This window comes from Ochotona curzoniae, unplaced genomic scaffold, assembly GCF_017591425.1.
Source record: "Ochotona curzoniae isolate NIBS_2020 unplaced genomic scaffold, NIBS_Ocur_1.0 scaffold_4683, whole genome shotgun sequence".
NCBI lineage: Eukaryota > Metazoa > Chordata > Mammalia > Lagomorpha > Ochotonidae > Ochotona > Ochotona curzoniae.
The window spans coordinates 28887844-28909265 of NW_024467121.1; the positions used below are offsets into that span (position 1 = coordinate 28887844).

Sequence of the window (21422 nt, forward strand, 5' to 3'; positions counted from 1 at the left end):
GTGATTAAGACACTGCTGGGGATGCCTGCATCTCATCTGAGTGCCTGGGTTCGAGTCCCAGCTCTACTCCTGGTTCCAGTTTTCTGCTGATACAAATCCCAGGAGACAGCAGGTGTTGGCCCAAGACCTTGTGTTCCTGTCACTCATGTGGAGAGCCATAGAGTGTTCCCAGTTTGGGCTTCAGCTGGCTCAGTGCCTACTGCTGCAGGGATTTGAGAGAGCCACGCTTTGGAGGGAGCTAGCACTCTCTTGACTTCTGCCTTTTAAGTAAAACAAAATAACTTTATGAATACCTAAATAATTTTAAAGCATCAGGTTTTATGTTCTCAGAAGGTGAGAATAATCCTTTCTGTGCAGGTTTAGAGAGTTTCCTGTGCAAGATCAGAAGCACATACTAGAATGAAAACAAAGCAAAAACAAAAATGAAGCAACTCAAGCCCCATTATATTGGACATCTTCACCTTCATATTCAGAAAAATTGTCTCACACATCATAGGTCGTTTATCTTGTGTGTTTAAAGGCAAACTTCCCATGACTGTACATAGTTTAACTCAATAAAACACCATTGGAGGACCCTTTGCTGTTTCTGAGATTCCCTGCCATTGTAACAGTTAAGTCATTATCATTTTAATTAGCTAAAAACAAAAACTTGCTTCCTTCTGGGCAGATTCCTTCAGGCAGATAAAGTGAGTATTTTTTAAATCTTGGCTTTAACAATGAATGAAAATTGAGCATGCTCCTTCTATTTGGGGGGATGATTTCAACATCTTTAAAGTGTTTTCTGTTTTCTTCCAAAGTGCATCACCCCAGGGAGAGTGTGCCTTTGTGTCTTTGGGCCTTGGCTTTCTCTCCCTCTCCCACCCTGTGCAGACCTTCCAAAAATTCATAGCAAACGCTTATTCTTAAGGAATCATCTCATTACCTCCTTCCATGCCAGAGAAAAGAGTTCTCAAAACATGAACAGATTGTGTTTGGAGTTAGCTCAGCTATGACCAACTGGTCAGTCACATATTTAGACATTATACCTGCACTCTGTAATTGTTTTGTGGTTTAAATATTTGTTGGATGTTTGATACCAAAAAAAAATTTTTTTTTCTAGCTCAATATTTGGTGAAAAAAAATTGTTTAGTTTCCTCCACTTGGCTCGCCTGCCTATTTCTGCATTGGTTCCCAAGATGCATTCTTTTGCTATTAACTTGCTGGTTACGAACACAGCATTCCCAAGTGTAATGACACAATATGCAGGGCTTCCAGTAATTCCATTTAGCAGCCTGAGTGTATGAAGACAGCAAAAAGCCATCAGGCCTTGGGCAACCCCCTCAGCTACCAGTCCATCTGTCTAGGGTTATTAAGAAAATTTGCTAGGCGAAGAGAACTTTCAAGAGTAAGTGAAAGCCATGTTCCTGACAACTTGGAGTCTGTGAAAATGAGTAAGTGTGATAACGGCAGAGGTTCCACAGCAAGCATAAATAATCCAAGATCACTTTTGTTGTACTGCTTCCTTCAGGTTTTGTTTTTATGAGATCTGATTCACATACCCTGAAAATTTTGATTTCTTTGAGAGGCAGACAGAGAGAGACCTGACATTTATACCAACAAGGTCCACAGTTTTAGGTTTAAACCTGGCTGAAGCTGGAATCGGGAAACTCAATCCAGGTCTCCCATGTGTGTGGCAGGAATTGCCTGAGCCACCACTGCTGTCTTGTGGGTTGGTGTTATCAGGAAGCTGGACATCAGACCCCAGGACTCCAATATGGCACATCTTCACCAGTGTCTTAGCTTTTTTAAAGTAGTCAATTGTGTGGGTTTTGTTATACCCATTAGATTGTTCAGCCATCATTTCTGATTCTCAGCCATTTCTTTTCATCACTCCGAAAGGAAATGCTGTGCCCACTAGCATTGTTCAGTCCCCGAAATTCCCCAGCCTCTGTTTTCCTATTGTGGACATTTCACACAAATAGAATCATACCATATGCAACCCTTTGCATCTGGCTTGTGTCATTTAGCATATTTTCAAAGTTCATGCATGTTTTAGCATGTGTCAGTGTTACTTTTTAAAAATATTTATTTATTGTTTTTGAGAGGCAAATTTACAAAGAGAGAAGGGGAGACATAGATAAAGGTCTTATTTCTGCTGTTTCAGTCTTCAAATGGCCATAGCAGCCACAGCTGGATGACTTCAAAGCCAGGAGCCTAGAGCTTCTTCCAGTTCTCCCACGCGGGTTCAGGAGCACAAGGACTTGGCCCATCTTTCACTGCTTTTCCAAGCACATTAACAGGGAGCTGGATCAGAAGTAGAGCAGCTGAAACTCAAACCAGCACCCATATGGAATGTCAGCACCCCATGTAGATTGGCATAAGCTACTATGCTACTATGGTCCCAGCATGTGTCAATATTTCATTCTTTCCTGCTACCCAAATAATATCCCTGTAGTTGTATATTCCATATCTTGATAATCTACTCATCAGTTGATAAACACCCTAAGTTAATTCTGTTTTTAGTTATTAATAATACTGTGTAGAACATTTGTATACAGTTTCTGTGTGGTTTTGTGTTCCATTTTCTTGACTCAGAATTTGACTCGGAATTTCTGAGTCATATATACAATAAGAGCTAATTCATTTTTTTCCTGACTAGATAATAATGAATACATTTGTTTATAGCCAAACATAATAGATATGCATAGGTTAGAAGAGACACGCTCACCATACTGCCTTGAGTAGCAGTTTGCCCCCAAGTGTGTGTAAATGTATATTATGAACATAATTTGCAAGCATAAGTTGTCTCCTGTGTAGGATTATGCTGTTAGTTTATTAGGAAAACTTTTTAAATTGTTATTTTCACCTTATTTGAAGGCGAGGGATAAAGAAACAGATCTTCAGTCAACTGTTTTACTCAAGTGCCCACAACAGCAAGGTGGGGACCAGGTCAAAGTCAAAATCGCAGAACTACATCCAGGTCTCCCATATAGGCTGGGATCCATGCTCCTGAGCTATTATCGCTGCTTCCAAGGGTGCACATTAGCAGGAAGCTGGATGAGAAGCAGGGTAGCCTGGACCTGAACAGGCCTTCCAATATGAGACTTTGGTGTCTCAAATAGCCACTTAACATGTTGCGCCTCAACGGCCTCCTCTGAAGAAATTATTCACATTTACCATAGCAGTCCTCAGCCACATCATTCCCAGTTCTTATAAGCAGAACAATCCGTGACAGAAAAGCCCACCTTCACCAAGCTGGTCCTGGCTCAGAGCACCTGCCTGTGATGTCTTCCCTGCCCACGTGTGGTCTGGTTCCCATAAGGTTCCAGGATGCCCCCTGCCAGGCCTAGCCCCAGGGAGTCTGACTGTTTTAGACCCTGAGGCATGTCACAGAAAGGGGCCATCCGGTTGACCCTGCTCTCCCAGCAAAACGATTCATTCTATCCTTTTCACATAAGTGACCAGCTACGTGGCCCTTTTCATTCTAGATCCCCTGTGATCTTGCCCTCTCCTGAGATTACTTCTTATACCACTCTCTGCCTCCCCGCACAATTCCCCAGTCACATAGTGGCTCCCCATTGAGACAGCTTTTGGTTTTTTTTGTTTTGTTTTTAAGACTTATTTTTAATTTTTTACTGGAAAGTTAGATATGCAGAGAGAAGGAGAGGAGGATCTTCCATTTGCTGATTCACTCCCCAAGTGACTGCAATGGCTGGAGCTGAGCCAATCTGAAGCCAAGAGCCTGGAGCTTCTTCTGGTTCTCCCATGCCGGTGCAGGGTCCCAAGACTTTGGGCCATCCTCAACTGCTTTCCCAGGCCACAAGCAGGGAGCTGGATGGGAAGTGGGGCTGCCGTATGGGATCCCGGTGCATACAAGGCAAGGATTTTAGCTGGTAGGCCACTGTGCCAGGTCCTGAGCCGGCTTTTATACCATCTTGTTCCAGACATGTGGAATAGAGTAGCAGGGTTGGAATATCCAAGGCTTGTGGCACATGCTCACAAGTCTTTCAGGAAGGACAGCTGCTTTTTTTTTTTTTTGCTTTGCTCCGTCCACCAATAGGTGTAGGTCCTTCCAGATGTTGAAAGTGACTGATACCTTCCTCTGTTTGTGGTTCAGGCTCTCCACAGCGAGTCAACGGCAAAGTTAAAGGAAGGATCTTTGTGGGTACAAGCCAGGTCCCCGTTGTCTTTGAGAACACTGATCTGCACTCTTATGTGGTGATGAACCACGGGCGTTCCTACACGGCCATCAGCACCATTCCCGAGCCTGTGGGCTACTCTCTGCTTCCTCTGGCGCCCATTGGAGGCATCATTGGCTGGATGTTTGCGGTGGAGCAGGATGGATTCAAGAATGGGTTCAGCATCACTGGTAATTTCCATCCAACATTAAAATCAGTGGGAACACAGTGGTATTTGGGGCCAGGAGTGGCTGGGGGAGGGCCTGGGAATGGATGGAAATGCAGCTGCTTGCTTGCAAGTGGATTATTGAGAGGTATTTGAAATATTTGGTGAGTTCTTTTTGACCATAGAAAGGATGACCTGTAGTTTTGCCCTGGCAATAGAATAAGGAGGTAAAATTCATACGAAGATGTCATTGCTGTACACACTGAGACTGACTGGAAATGTGTTTTTGGTCAAGGAGTGACTTCACAGTAGAGATTTTGAAGTCTCCAGCAAATCAGGCGACATGGGCTGCACCATCCTCACAGCCAAAAGTGTCTGACTGGCAACTTGCCTCCCGACCTCTGTGGAGCTTGTCCCTCAACCTCCCTTTCCAACATATCTGACATGGCTGCAAGACATCCTTAGCATCTGCTTAGAGAAGGGCAACTTGCCATTTTGTGGCTGATAAATGAGGCCCAGTGAATGCGCATGAATCTTAGGGACACTCCTGAAAATGGCCTTGAAGTTTCTTAGACACTGTGCCCTGCCAGGGAAGTTTCAGTCTGCAGCAGCCGTGTGGTAAACTCCTTTGGGGGACAATTCCTTGGAGCGGTGGTGGCTTTTTGCTCCACCAGGATGAGCCCCTCTTGTACACATTAGGACCCCATTCTTGGAAACAGCTCTGATGGAGGTACATATTTGACAAAGGCTGAATCCCCACCCTGTGGCCCAGTTCCTGAGGCACTCAGTACATGCTGAGTATCATAACCCTATCTGTACTACAAAACAAGATGCTTTTTTGTTTGCTGCAGTTCCTGATTTTCTGCAGGCTTCACATGCTGGGGTTGCTGGTGCTAATTGCTCTTGGTGACACCTGGTGATGTGCGCCAGCTCCAGCAGATCCCAGAGAGAGGAAATCTTCCCAGATCCCATGCCACAGCGAATCCTAGTTAATACACTGAGCCTTCTTAATCCCTCCAGGGCCTGTTGTCCCAGCTCACCATCTGCATGGGACTTGGGTGGCTGTTTACAAAGGTTGTCAAAGGGTTGGCAGGACCAGATAGTAAATGCTTTGCCTGAATGTTTTAGGCTGTATGATCTCTGTTAAAGCCACTCAGCTGGATCCTGGTAGGATGAACGCAATCATAGATAATATGCAAATGAGCACATGTGACTGTGTTCTGATAAAACTTTATTCATGGATACCAATATTTAAATTTGACATAATTTTCACATATTATGAGACAAAATTCTTAAAAATCTGAAGACCATGCTTAACTCCAAGGCTGTACAGAAATGGGGTGGACCAGGGTTAGCACTTGGTGCTGTGGTTTCCCAGCCGCTCCTGCTGTAAAAGGAATACAGTACTACTGTAGGAGAGAGAGAGATGGAAGGGGGTGGGGTGGGGAGTAGCTCTTGTTTTTTCCGTGTATCTGTGGCTGCTGCTTCACCCAAACCCAGGGGAACTCCTGAACCCACATCCCACATGTGATCCTAGGGTGGTTTCTAGAAGTGTTGATGGCTTGTTCCAAGCAACTTGTTCATACTGAGCAGCACTGACCTGTCACAATAATTATTACCTCACTATACTTGTGGAGCACCCAACAACACATTTCAGCATACTGTGTCTCATCTAACAGCCACAAGATAGACGCAATCCCTCTTTAATCACCAGCAGATAGCGAGCTTAGAGGATTAATTTGTTCACAATCACTCATTCAGTAGTTAGCAAAGCTGGCAGCCCAGCAAGAAGTTGCCTACTTTTTCTAGCACAACCACTGGCTATCTCTCTGAGATGCTGATATGTGGCTGGGAATTAGTTCCTCTCCTCTGTGCCTGGCTCAATTGTACCACATGGGTGTCCACCCTTTGTCCTCACTGTTGCCAGCCTAGTGGTCATCTGTTAAATGGAATTTCCTTTGGAAGCTGCCTGCTCACGGCTGCACTGGGGGTCTAGGGAGGGTAGGAAGGCACGTTCACTGGATGAATGACAGAGTGGCAGAGGATAATGTTGTTTTCCAGGGGGCGAGTTCAGCCGCCAGGCAGAGGTGACCTTTGTAGGATACCCAGGTAAACTGGTCATCAAGCAGCGGTTCAGCGGCATCGACGAACATGGACATCTGACCATCGACACAGAGCTGGAGGGCCGCGTACCCCAGATCCCAGCCGGCTCCTCTGTGCACATCGAACCGTACACAGAGCTCTACCACTATTCCAGCAATGGTGAGCCGCAGCCCTCAGCCCAGGGTCTGCCTGCATGACTACATTCTGCTTATCTGCCACTGCGGACAACCCTCTGGGGTTTGCAGAGGGAAACACCCAGGACCTTTGTTGCAGTCATTCCTCTCCCCGCCCTTCCCCACAACTATAGACATAGCAGATGCTTGTAGAGAATTTAACAGAAAAAAGAAAATGGGCATAACTTGAGAATTGTAAAACATGGGTGGATATAAATATTAGTAAACTCTATTACCTTTCAGCCATCTCCCAACAAAGACACACCTCAATCTATATCAAATATCCCAACATACTATATCATTTCAAGACAAAATAATCCTACCATGATATACACTCTATGTAGTTTTTACAAACTGTGTTTATTCTCCATTTGGTATTAGTTTTAAGCAATTTAAAGCTTAATGAAATGTTTCAAACTGCCTGAAGAATTTCTTTGTGCCATCTACCCAGCTTTGTTCCTTAGTATTTTGCCGCATTTATCAACTCTCAATATATTCTTTATAAATTTTCCACCCAATCAATTGAAATTGCTATATTTAGATATCAGTAGAGTTCATCCGCTAAATATTTCATGCATTTTTTTCATAAGAACAAGGATATTCTCTTACATGGCCATAGACTCATTATCTAAATCAAGATATTAAACATTGATATAAAAAATATACATACATAAAAAGAAAAAATGATACAATACTGTTATGCAATGTATAGTCAGACAGGTAGTTTTTATTTCAGTAAAATTTTGATCATCCCACTTTGTTATGGCTTAGCCCTTTCTGTTAACATCAAATTGTGACTAACAATTTTCATGAACTAGACTCCAGTAATCTTTTTTTTTTTTTAAGGATCTATACAATTCTGTTCAATAACTCTTATTGGACTGTTATTTTCTAAAACTTATGTTATTCCCAGCCTTCCCCCATCATAATGAGTTGAAATGACAATCTTTGCCATAGACCTTGGCCACATTTCTGTCTGGTTCTCTTCTAAGTCTCAATTCCTAGAAGTACTGGTTCAAATGATAGAGCCTTTTTAAAAGCTCTTGTTAATGTAATTGCTGCCCCAGAAGGTTGTACCAATGACTAGGGCTTTGTGACTTGGTTAAGCTCTCCTTCTAGGGAGAGGAGAGCCAGGGAATGGGGTGGGAATAAGCAGCCAGACCCCAGTGTGCAGAGGCTGCCTGCAGCCAGATGGTCTTTCTGGCAGCCAGCATGTGGGAGCTGGACAGGAACAGCCTACACTGAGCTTTTATTTATCCTTTGGCTTTAATCCTTCTATGGTGGAGCTAACTGCAGCAAAGTACAAAAATATAAAGAGTCCTTTATACTTTGTTTTTAACAAAATAGGAAGTTGGGAGTTTTGTTGCATGAGTAAATAGCAGCTTTCTTGTGAGTGCAGCGGTCTGTCTCTCCCCTCTGTTGAGGTTTGCACTGGTGGATTTCCCAAAATTGGCTACTGAAACCCATTTAATGCCCTGATTTTAAATACCATGGAGCTGCTGGATCCAGGCTGGTATGCAGCAGGCACTGTGTGTTGAATCCTTTGTGAGATAACCTACATCCAGCAGTAAGCACACTGCTGACCGTCTGGTACTTGCTCAGTCAGTGGCAGCTTATCTTTAACAACATTAATCTGCTTTATTCTAGAGACATTTCATGTATTTCCCCATGTAATCCCATGCCTTTACCCCAACCCATTTTTAAAAGAAGCTGAGGCTGAAGATGCTAGTAAGTGACTCATGGTCATACAGGTTGGGAGGAATATGAGGTGTAAATTCAAGCAGATCACCTCCCGGAAGTATGCTGTTTCTCCCCATCTCATGCTGCTTCTTGGAGTCTGACCAACTTATGGGGAACCCCTTGGGAAGAGAAGCAGCAAGTATTAATATAAATGCTACCAGTGGTAGTATGGGACTCGAGATGGCACAGTGAGTCTGGACACAGTGAACCTGTCTTACTGAAGCTGTTCTACCTGACCTGTCATCTGGTAGCAGCTTGAGCAAAGGATGCCACAGATGACTTTTATGCCCAGGATTAAACTTCTTGCATCTGTAAAGATCTCTTCTTTCTCTCCCTGCCTGATTTCCCTCATCCTGCTGTACACCAGTGATCACATCCTCCTCCACCCGGGAGTACACGGTGACTGAGCCCCAGCGGGATGGCACCAGCCCATCGCACACCTACACTTACCAGTGGCGCCAGACCATCACCTTCCAAGATTGCGTGCACGATGACTCGCGGCCAGCCCTGGCCAACACCCAGCAGCTCTCCGTGGACAGTGTGTTTGTCTTGTACAACCAAGAGGAACGAATCCTTCGCTATGCACTCAGCAACTCCATTGGGCCTGTGAGGGGTAAGGTTACCCCAGGCATTGTGTGGGTTCCTGCACCTGCTCCTGTTTGGGTTTGTGTGTTCTAAATAACCCTGCTTTTTACAGGTTGTCTGTGATCTTTTACTGTTGAGCAGTGGAAGAAAATTGTGCTGACATACTTTCTGATAAAGGCTAACTGCAAGTCTTACAAAAGCTTTCCTGCCTCTGGCCTTGTACCCGAAGACCTGTCTCTGACCCTGTCTGGGGTCAAGTGCAGAATGCTCACCTATTGAGTAACCTGATGGAGTGTTCCATCCCAAGAATGCTGAATAGGCTTCTGAACACTCTGCTGCTGATTTTTAAATTATGTGCTTAGGGTCTAAGAAAGTCTTAAGTAGAACCAGACCAGGAGCCTGAAATACACCCTCCCTGGGACAGCATGTGCCTGGGGATATGGGAGGAGCTGACTTTTGAGGTGTTGTGGCATCTTGGTGGCCGGGTTCAGGTGATGCACACCCAGGGTTTCCTGCCTAGCTGGGCCCTGGGCCTGAAGGTCTTTTCCTTTTCCCATTTTTCTTGTTCCTTCTCCATTCCTCGGTCACTTCTCCAGTGACATGATTATAACACAAAAGCAGAATAAAAGTGGTATTCTCCCATCTTTGACAACAGTGGGTCTGGGTGTCAGGAGTCAGCACATTCATTCCCAGAAGACCAGATAGTGAGCATTCTAGACTTTGCCTGCCACCCAGGCTCTGCCATGTCTTAGCTGTACCATCACAATATGAAAGCAGCAACAGACCACACAAAAACAAGTGGATATGACCGGTTGCTGGTCCCGCGCCAGGGCCATAGGAATAAGCCGGTTTTATGTTCCTCTCTGCTCTTCTGTCCTCCAGTTCTTGGCCATAGTTTGTACATTAACTTCCTGTGCAGATTAACTTCCTATGCAAGGAAGAGGCCTGCCAGGTTTCCTGAAGACCCACTTGGTTCCAATGTCTCTCCTCACAGATGATTCCCCCGATGCCCTTCAGAATCCCTGCTACATTGGCACTCATGGCTGTGACACCAATGCTGCCTGTCGCCCTGGCCCTGGGACCCAGTTCACCTGCGAGTGCTCCATTGGCTTCCGAGGCGACGGACGGACCTGCTATGGTACATCCTTTGATTCTGGCTTATGGGGGTGTTGGGGTGATCCAGATTCTATAAACCAGAGCTCCGGGGTAAGGAAGCAGTGACTAGTGGATGTGCCATGCCTGTCTGTGCCAGGTGCTTTCAGTTTCCTCTGTACAGTTAGAGCATTCCCCCTTTCTTTCTTCTGATTTAACATATCGATTCTAATCAGCATAGTATAGCTTCTACATGTTCCACCCCATTGTGGCTGTGATTTATCCAGATACTTTTTGCGCTAAATGTTTACAAATATTATCTCATCTAATTTTCCAGCAACTTTAATGCTATTGATTCTCTTATGTTTTCTTAAAAAAATTAGGCTTTGGTCAAATGCACGTAACAAATTTTACCATCTTACCTGTTAGAAATGTTGGGTTCAGTGGTGTTAAGTGTGTTCACATTGTTGTGCAACCATCATTACCATCCATCTCTAGAACTGTTTCAGAAAACAAACTCTGACCCATTTAACAGTAACTCCTTCTTCCCTCCCCCACCTCCTGGAAACCATCATTCTACTTCCTATTTCTGTGAATTTGACCATCCTAAATCACATAGTCACTCAGCACTTCTCTTTTCATACCTTAATGATGCATGTAACATCATGTCATCAAGATGCTCCCATGTTTTGATGTGTCTCAGAATTCCCTTTCCTTTATGAGGTTTGATGATTGACTACATTTTGTTTAGCCATTCATTGATGGCCATGTGGCATGCTTCCATCTTTTGACTATGTCAGATAATATTGCTAAGAATGTGGATATACAAATATCTGTTGAAATATCTACTTTGTATTCTTGTGTATTTACCCAAAATTGGGATTTTTGTATCAAACTCTTTAATTTCCGAAGAACCACTATACTGTTTTCTGAAGTGACTATACCATATTATATTCTAGCACAGTGTACAGGATTCTGATTTCTTCATAACATTGGCATTATTCTATTATTTTTTAAAGGGGGTTTATTTGAAAGAGTAATGGAGGGAGATGGGATATACAACAGGTACAGATTTTGCACCCATTGGTTCACTCTTCAAATGACCACAGCAGCCTGGTCTGGACCAGGCTAAACCAGGGAGCCAGGAACACCATCATGGTTTACCACATGGGTGGCAGGAGCCAACCCACGTGGGTCATCTTCTACTTCCTTCCCAGACACAGAATCAGAAAGCTGGACAGGAAGCAGAGCAGTCAGGACTTCATTTGGCGCTCTGATCTGGGTTGCCTGGATTCATTACAACTCACTGCATCACAATGCTGGCCCCTCTGGTCATGTTCTGTTCTTTTTGATGGCAGCCACCCTAAGGCGTGAGATGATGATCTCTCTCTTTATATTTGGGAAAACTGAGTCTCACGGAAGTGAGTGCATGATACATAGCATTTGAACTCAAGTCTGATTCAACATTGATTGATATTACTCTGCTTTATTCTGGCTCTTATTTTTTATACTTTAATTTAAAATACTCCATGTAGATGGCTTGATACTATGCTTATTACTACAAAGAAGTAAAGGGCAGTTAGTACTACCTAATCTGTACCCAGTTTGAAGCAATGTGACACTGTGTGTGTGTGTACACATGTGTACATGTACATTAAACTTGCCCAGGCTGTGTAGATGGTGATAGACATCATTTAGGAGTGGGGCTCCTCCTCAGTCAAGATGCATCTCCACTTCACTTGCTGGGCCACCTGAATACTGGTAACATGGAGCTGCCCTGAACTGCTGAACTGTGACCTTCAGAACAGCACTGATCTCTTAGTATGTCAAGTGAGAGCACTTTACAGTGGGAAAGTTTCACTTCAGAAAGCATGGGCAGCCAGGCCCTTACGTAACCCATTGTTGTCATAGAGAAATCATCAGATACTGTTGTCCGGGAAGACAAGTGGTCATACATGGACTTGCTTTTGTTCTGGAGTTAGTGAATGTTCTGGCATGTTAGCTCTCTGGAATGTGTGGATGCCCTGTCAGCCCATTTATTGTTCTTGGCCGCTGATACATACTCCAAAGTGTTAATGCATTGAGACATGAAGCTTTTAATAGGAAATTGCATTAAACAGATCACTTCATGTGTTCTTTTGACTGGGGAAATATCTTACGGGAGAGTAAGGATGAGCCTTTTGTGAATCATTGTGTGCAGCTCTGATATAATAACATGTGACAGTCAAGACGAGGATGACCTTGGATAAACATCCCCCAGCAAATCCCTGGGGTTGTTTGGAGATGATGTTGAAGTGAAAACTCTGTGATTAAGACTGTGGTGAACAGGAGTCTGTGGGGATGATTTTAGTTAATCCCTCATTGAATGATTTTCAAGTTTGTAGAAAGCATTTAATAAGTTTCCAATGAGAAGATCTTGGGCCTTTTGAAAAGGGGAAACATTGGAGAAACTTAGGAATTGTTGAAAATATATGCAGAGTAAGCCTTCTGGAAACAATAAAAAAAGGAAGAAGTAATTATGAAAATACTCCTGGATTTTTCTATTGAATTAGAGAGTGGTGATATGGAAGGAAATCTCATGCTAGATAAGAGGTTGCCCAGATGTTGATAACAAAACTAATCATCCTTAAGCAAATGTTGTGGCTTGTTAAATATCGCCAGTTCACTATTTTCACTAAAGAAAGGGTTAAGTTCCTCATCCCAGTATCTACAGAAAAGAAGTTAAATTACATGTGAGGAGGAATTTCCAAACTGCAAGTACTATGTGATGTATTAGCAGGGAAGTTTCTAGGATCTTGTCCCTAAAGAAATGCTTGTGTTTGCATTTCTCATCTCATCTCATCTCAGCTCTAGGTCCTCATTCCAGCTTTCTGCCAGTGCAGACCTTTGCATTGGTGATAGCCTAAGTAACTGAGTTCTATCACTCACATTGGACATCTGGATTGAGTCTCTAGATTCTGGCTATGTTGGCATTTGGGGAGTGAACCGGTAGATGAGTGCTCTGTCTGTCATTCTCTGTGTCAGTCTTCCTATTGAATAAATTTTAAAAAATTGATAAAGGGGTATCCTCTAGGCTGGCTTCTGTGTATAGGCCTGCATGGAGGTGGTGATGATGCTCAGGGGCCAGCCATTGGCTCATTCCTTGGCCCTGAGTTCTTACTTGCCAATGGTTGTCCAAGTCAGCTCTCAGAATCTTTTTACCTTAGAAGATTTCTTGGAGCCCATGGGATGCCTTTCTTTAAATGCTGCCAGGACAGAGGAGAACTTAGATTCCATTTCCTGGTGATTGTGCTCTGTCTTCATGATTGAAAACTGCTACTCCAAGTTGTAGAGTGCTGGCAGTTTGTCTAAACTTCCATTTCCTGCAGTCTGAGTGACACATGCAGCCGTCGGGTGGGGAGTGTCTGCTGAGAGCCCCAGTGCAGACAGCGGGCACAGGAATGATCTTTCTTCTCCTGTGTTGGTGCCATCCTCAGCTGGCAGATGGGGCTATGAAGTCCACACATGGCGAACATGCCCCCTCCCTACTCCAAACACACACCGTTCCCACTGCTGGCTCTAGCTTGTGCCCGAAGCGGCTTTGGGAAAGCTTGGCTCTAGAACATTCCAGCTGTACCAGATGCAGTCCTCTTGGTTGAGATCTAAAGTATCTTAAATATATACATATACACACAATCATTCTCTCTCCCCTCTCTCTCCCCCCTCCCTCCTCTCCCCCTCTCTTCCTCCTTCCCTCTCTCCAGTGTATTTTCAAAATGTTGAATATGATTTGGTTTGGGTTTTTGACCTGGTACATAGAAGAAACTATGTGGTTAATGTGACAAGAATGCTTGTCTTATACAGTGATGTCCAAGAGGCCAGCAGGGCATTTACCTCACCTTTGAAGGGAGTGGTTCAGCTGACCGTCCAGGTGGACACATGAGACTTTGTTTCTCCTAAATGCCGAAGACCCACCTTAGGGTAACAGGCAGGGGATGAAGGCAAGGGGGAGAACTTGTATGGTCATGGCCCTTTTGAAATTCGTCTTACTCAACCTCAGAGTTTTAGAAATGCTAGAAGGAACTGTATATACTGGGAGTAGATGGTTTATATGGAGAAGACCTGTATTTTGTTCGTTTCAAGCTGTCAGTGGACAGGTACCCATGTTAATGATGAGGCTAGCTCTGGTCTTGTCTGCTTTACCCAGGCTTTGACCAGTGGTATCCACTGAATGACCCCCCCCCCAAAGCTTAATAATCATTAGAGGGCGGTATTCTCAGAATCAGAAAGCGCCATCACCATAGCTGGGGTGTAGGAGGGATCCCTAGTCACTATAATAGGCATGTGTCTCGAGCATGCTAGGTGATCCACTTTCTGGAATCTTCAGAAGGACTGTCGAGATGAGGACCATTTGCCAATGGGGAAACTAAGGCTGGGTAGTTAGATAGCATGTCCAAGATTCAAGTTAGTAACTGAAGGAGGCAAGATTTAGACTCCACTGTGTCCACCAATGGGGCTCCTGGTTCTTGCATTGCAGTTCCCCGTGGTGACGGCTGCAGGGTTATGATGTGAAGGACATCCTACTGGTTAGTTCATTTACAGAATAACACACAAGCAGTTTCCTACAAGTCCATCAAACTTAAGAGAACACTCAGAACTTCACAGTTAGACTTTAAACAGGACAACTTTTCCTTGTGACTTCAAGAAAGGTAACCTTTATGAACAATCACAAATTTGAATTATTGCTCAGAATCCAGACACTTGTCTCTGGTGACCTTCTCACATGTTTGCTAGGCTGATGTGATTGCCTCATTTGCCTGGGCCCTAGCCTCACTAGCAACTCCAAGAGGGGCTGGGGAGAAGACACCTTCACTCAGAAGAAAGACCTGGATCTCACTCTCCAAGGTGGTGCACAGGAAGCCAGCCTGTTTTACACTTCCTTTATAATCAGGAAACATTTGCTCAAACATTGACCTGTTCTCAGACAAAAATACTTTGTTATATCCAAATCTTTGATGTTTGAAGAGGAGTTTTTAAAATGTTTTTTTGCAGACATTGATGAATGTACAGAGCAGCCGTCAGTGTGTGGGAGCCACGCCATCTGTAACAACCACCCAGGCACCTTCCGCTGTGAGTGTGTGGAGGGCTACCAGTTTTCCGACCAGGGAACGTGTGTAGGTAAGTTTCCCAGGTGACTGGTCAAAACTTTTGTTCCTATGCTGTGTGATGGCCCCAATGCAAACACAGGATGTTGTTGCAGATGATGGCCTTGGCCAGGATGCAAGGATCCCCATGTGGCAACAGGAAGGGGAATTTATAAAGACGAATCAGACTGAGCCCAATCCTCCAGTTAGCTAGGGAAGTCACAACTACAAGGGGTAGACAGTGATGCTGTTCATCCTAGGAGCCACCATCAGGTTGCCTGTCACAAGCTTCTGCCTCATCCTTGTTTCTTTGAAAAAATATTTATTTATTTGAAAGCCAGAATTGCTGCAAGTGGAGCTGGGAGAGACAGAGAAAGGGAGAGAGAAGAGAGAGACGTTTCATTCACTGGTTCACTCCCCCAGATTGTTGAAACATCCAGAGCTGGGCCATACCAAAGCCTGGGACTCAATCTGGGTTTCTCACATGGGTGGCAAGGGCCTAGGCACTTATGCCCTCGTTACCCATGACCTTTCCAGATGCATTAGAGAGGAATTGGATCAGAAGAGCAGCAGCCATGACTTGAACTGGAACTCTGATATGGGATGCTGGGCCTTGCAATGCAGCGGCTAAACTCACTGTAGCACAGCAATGGCCCCTATCTTTGGAACTTCTTGTGACTGGTTCAATATGATTCCAGTAGCTGTTGTCGTTATATTCACATGGAAGGACCACCTTCTAGACATTGTTTTGTTACTACCTTAGGCTGAATTCTACTTGAGTTATATGCAAAATTCCCCTTTGAGACCATTATATTTATGGATTTTAATTTTTAAAATTATGATGCCCAGCCTAATTCCTTAGCCTTCTTGAAGTAACTCGGTGCTATTCCTTAATCTGCTGGTGCTTATGGCTAAGGATAATTTAAGTGATGGTGATGATGATAGGCCAACCACCGGGTGCCAGGTTGTTTCCATTTGTCCACCTTTTTTTTCCTGCTGTGTTTTGACATGTTAATTTCAAGAATGTTAAACTCAAAGAGTCTCAGATATTTTCAGGTCTGTAGGGCCAAACACTGAGGGGCCCTGTGTGCTCAACAACATCATTCCCAATTGAAAACAAATTCCTCTTGCGCTGGGTCAGCAACCATCTCTGGCCCCTGCTTTGCTGTTTGCTGAACTCTATAAACTTGCTCTTTGCCCTGTCTTAAAACTCAGGAGACAGGGTGGCTGTGGTCCCAGGATGCGGTGGCGTCTTGAGGGCGGGAGAGAACACGCCGTGCTCATGTATTGAGTGTGACCCAAACATCTGTGCTCTTGGCCAGGCCAATTCCCTTTGCACAGAGAGCTGAGATTACAGCTCAATTAAAGGCACTTTTTTTTCTTCTTTCTTATTTTCTCTGTATTTTCCCTGACTTCCATCCCTGTTTTTCAGACTTTAGTGTTAACAGCATTTCCGTTATGCTTTGTCCCTGGGGTGGTGACATGCTCAGTCAGTAAGCCATCCTGGGTCAGGTGCTTGTGAGACAGGATGGCCTGCCTCTCTGAGTCCAACCACTGTTGATGTCTCTGGTCACTGGAGGGATGGGCAGGGTGCAGGACAGGTGCTGTGTTAATGTCCCTTGAGTAAGACAGCTTATGCCCTCTGCCCCCTGACCTCAGCCCCTGGTCTGTAAAATGATATGATTAGTTTACTTCCTATGAAGTCCTGGGGCAGACACAGGGAAGCTGTGAGCAGGCTTTTTGTTCCTTCCTGATGCCCACCAGCTTGCCCTTTCTCTAGACATCAAATTCTCAGTAAAATTTAACTTGCATAGTTGGTTGCATTGCTCATCTATAAGCATAAATGCCCCCGGATGATCACTATATCTTGCTAAGGCCTGGCCTCATGAGGTTTTGTAATTCCCACCTGACTGCAACAGGCCTATTCTGCTATGCTGTTCACTCCTTTACATGTGAGACTGTGTAGGCAGATCGCTCACTGTGAGAGTCCAATTCTGTCTGGATGTATTTGAATACTGGTTCTGGCTTGCCTTTGAGACAGTTGTTTAATCTCTCTTGGAATTGCTTGTTATGGTGGTCTCCTAGGCTAGAAACTCAGGGCTGGGGAAGTTTCTCCACCAGTCAGAATAGAGAAGGGTAAAGGAAGAATTCTGGCATTTGGGGAGCCTTTCTTTGTACCCAACCAGCTGTGTGACGTTGGGGGCTCAGGCAAGCATGTGGTCTGCCAGAGGGAACTCTATGAGCTAGTGTCTCCATCATGGAAGAACTATTTGGTGCACTGCTCTGGCTGGCACTTTCCATAAACCTGGGATCTCCCATTTTCTGAAATCTGCAAAGTATGTTTGTAATGGAGGAAAAGATAGGCTTTAGCTTGGCCATAAGTCACTTTACCCTGAAAGCACACTGCCAATCTGCATGAACATGGCCCTGTGATACTAGCCGGATATGTGTGGCTACCATGATCTAACTTGGAATTTCACTTGCTGCGCACATGAGTATCTGTGGAGTGTGCCACGGTGCCGTATGCTTTCTGTCATGGCAGGAAGAGGGTTGGGTTTAAGCAAAAAGCTCTGTCGAGTCTGGCCTCACACAGTGCTCCCACTCTTGCTGCCTCATTGGTCATACCATCAGAAAACGCTGTGGTGGTCTTATTTTTAGACTTAATAGTAACAAAGCTGTGTGAAATCACTGTGGACTTCTCGCCTGTTCTTTTCCTCATTTGTAAATACCTTTGCTTCCTTGATTTGTCTTTCTTCCTCTTTTTTTTTTAAACATATATTTTTATTATTTATTTATTGGAAAGGCGGACATACAGAGAGGAGAGACAGAGAGGAAGAACTTCCATCCGATGATTCACTCCCCAAGTGAGCGCAACGGCCAATACTATGCCGATCTGAAGCCAGGAGCCTCTTCCGGGTCTCCCACGCAGGTGCAGGGTCCCAAAGCTTTGGGCTGTCCTCGACTGCTTTCCCGGGCCACAGGCAGGGAGCTGGAAGGGAAGCGGGGCTGCCGGGATTAGAACTGGCGCCCATATGGGATCCCGAGCGTGCAAGGCGAGGACCTTAACCACTTGCGCCACCACGCCGGGCCCGTCTTTCTTCCTCTTGACATGTCCTTCCTTCTCTTATGCGTCCCATCTCCAAGCCCTCACCTGCCTGCAGGTGTCTCTCAGGAACCTGTCAACATCTCCAGGCTGGCCACCCCTCATCTGAACATTCTGGATCAGGGCAGGGTCCTTTTCCAGTGTTCAGAAATGGAGAAGGTTCAATTGGCTAATCCTACACCTCCAGATGCCAGGATTCCATCTGGGTACCAGCTCATGTTACTGCTGCTCCATTCCCCATCCTGTTTCCTGCTTATGGCATGAGAAAGCAATTGAGGATAGCCTTAGGACCCTGCATCCGTGTGGGAAATCCAGAAGAAGCTTCTGGCTCCTGGCTATGGATCAGCTTAGCTCCAGCCATTGTGACTATTTAGGGAGTGAACCAACAGATGGGAGATCTTTCTGTCTTTCTTCTTTCTGTAAATCTTTCCAATTAAAAAAAAAAAAACTTTTTTAAGAAGAAAGAAATGGAAGAACCAGGAAAGTAAAACTCCAAAAACTGACCATCTTTCTGATTTCCACTGTAAGTTTTCTCTGTTTTCTCAGACTTTCCTCTCCGTCTTTCTTGCAGGATCCCATTACAGGGAAATTGCAAGTTACGAGCCTCAAGGAATACGGAGCTGCACATTCTGACATCTCCTCTTGTGTGGTAGATCCCCTTGAGGTTGATGGAGCAGCAGCTTCTTTTTTGTGCTGATAAGTCACTGGCTGTCCTGGTTTCCCATGGCTCCTTTTCAGATGATTGTCATGAGTAGCATGACTGTCTCCGTGAAGACTGGAGAGCAACTAACCAGGGCTATGAAAAGTGCCATGGCCAAAGAGAGCCCTTCGGAAATGCTTTCCTATCCCAAGCTGAGAACACATCAGCTTATTTATTTTTCTTTAAAATTTGTTTATTTGAAAGGTGAGGTTATGAAAGAGAGGCCTGGCACAATGGCTCAATTGGTTATTCTTCTCTCTCCCCCTACTCACCCACAAGTGCCTAGATTCCATATGGGTACCAGTTTGTATCCCAGCTGCTCCACTTCCCATCCAGCTCCCTGATTATAGCCTGGGAAGGTAGTGGAGGATGGCCTTTAGCCTTGGGAGCCTGCACCTATGTGAGAGACCCAGAAGAATCTCTTGGCTCCTGACTTTGGATTGGCTCTAGACATTGCAACAATGTGGAGAATGAACCAGTGGGTAGAAGACCTTGTTCTCTCTCACTCCTTCTCTGTGTAAAGCTCTTTCTAATAAAAATAAATAAATCTTTAAAAAGGAAGGAATTGATCCTCTATTCATTAGTTCACTCCACCAGCTGGCTGCAGTGGCTGGAGTTGGACCAGGCTGAAGCTAGAAGCCAGAAATTCCTTCCTGGTTTTCCATATGTGTGGCAGGGATTCAAGCATTTGGGACATCTGCTGCTTGCTAGGCATGTTGTTAGCAGGGAGCTGGGTCAGAAGCAGAGCAGAGGGCATAAAAACTGGGTTCCATATGGGATGCCAGCATCACAGACAGTGGCTTAACCTAGTATGCATCAGTGCCAGCCATTGCTTTATTTATTTTTAAAATAAAAAAAATATAGCTGTTTTTATTAGAATCGCAAAGCTGACACTAACACTTCTGTGAGAATACAATTGCACTGTTGCAAAAAACTATCTTACATAAATGATAATCTAACCTTAAAAAATTCAGTTACAAACTGCTTGTTTCTATAAATGATGTGAGGATTCAAGAAAAAAACAACAGATGTGATCATGAAGACCAAGTGGGTAAAGATCAAACCTGCATGTGCCTGCAATAAGACTGTCCCTGCCAGCAGAGCGGAAGCATGGAGAGACACCTAGGCTGTGCAGTGGACGATGGGGGACCTGCTGGAAGCCGTGCACATGCTTGATGGAAGACCCACTGCTGGTTATAGTGTTTGTGGTAGGAATTTATTCTTCCTACCTCTTATTGGTAGAGGCATTGGGTCCCAAATCTCTAGTAGTTTTAGCTGTCACCTCTTGCTAGCTAAGGGGTTGGGAAGAAGGAAACCCCAGAGAAAAGCTTGCCAGAAGTGGTGGGTTTGAGAGGGCGTTTGGTACAGTTGGTAAGCCAGCCCTCAGAAACTCTACATGTGCTATTTGAGTATTTGAGATTGAGTCCCCGTTCCACTCCCTATGCCTGCTGTCTGCTGAGATGCCTGCTGGAAGGCAGCAGGTGACAACCAAGTACTTAGTCTCTAGTGGAGTTCCAGGCTCCTAGTTTTGGCCTAACCCAGCTATGCCTATTGTGGGTATCTGGAGAGTAAACCAGTGGATGGGGGGCTTTGTCTCTCTGTCTTTCAAATAAAAAAGTATATTTTTAAATTAAAAAATAAGAAACAGGTGGAAGTGAGGGGTGGCAAGAGGAGAAGGGGCCAAGGAAATTGGAGTGTGTTCTTGGACTGGGTTCCTGTGTTGTGGGTTACTATTGTCTGTCCAGAAGTTTGGGCCACTGGTTGCAGTTACCTGGCCAACTTTCATTTTGTAAGATTCTGTTTAGTGGGGCCAGTCCCACAGAAGTCAGCTTAAGTTTTTGACCTCAGGAATCAAAGACACCAGGTACCAAGTGCATAGTGGAGACCTCCAGTTGTTTGGTAACCTTGTACTTGGCCCAGGCATTTGAAGAGCCTCCTCCTTGCTGTCGTCTTAGATCTCTCTCTCTCTCTCCACACCTCCTATTTCCCTCTCTCTTGCCCTCTCCTTCCTTCATTACTTAAGGTAGGATAAGTTGGAATGAATTTGGGGAAGACTACTCATCAGGAAGCAAGATAAATCCTCTTATATCTGAAAGAACCCTATACTGAGGAACAAGGAGTTTATTCTGACATTGCGAGGGGTGGGCCCCTGTTGTGGGTTTCAGTGCTTTTTTAGAAAATCACAAGAAAAAATAATGGCCTGAAGAGCACCAAAGTAATAATCCAGTCTTTGGAAATCACCCTCTGGACCTCAGCCATTAATGCCCAACTGGAGACAGCAGCCCAGGGCCTCTGTGTCACTTGCCTACCTTCTTAATCCTTATTCTATAAGTGCTATCATTAGAGCATGTTAGAAAGTTATAGTTACCGGCAGGCATCCCTGTACTTTGCATGCTAAAAGTCATTCCTGCCCTGCAGAAGAAGTGCATGCGACTCTGAGTAGTTGCGTGATTTACCCAAGACCATGAGATTAGTCTGTG

The 21422-nt window shown here is 44.7% G+C and overlaps 1 protein-coding gene across 1 annotated transcript in view; it reads left to right on the forward strand.

Annotated features, from left to right (window-relative positions):
* NID1 (nidogen 1) overlaps positions 1-21422 on the forward strand; it is a 75010-nt gene that overhangs the window by 26389 nt on the left and 27199 nt on the right. Inside the window, exons 6-10 of the mRNA XM_040968091.1 lie at positions 4097-4348; positions 6385-6585; positions 8707-8952; positions 9919-10062; positions 15048-15173. Coding sequence (XP_040824025.1) covers positions 4097-4348; positions 6385-6585; positions 8707-8952; positions 9919-10062; positions 15048-15173 — 969 coding nt within the window. The remainder of the gene's footprint in view (positions 1-4096; positions 4349-6384; positions 6586-8706; positions 8953-9918; positions 10063-15047; positions 15174-21422) is intronic.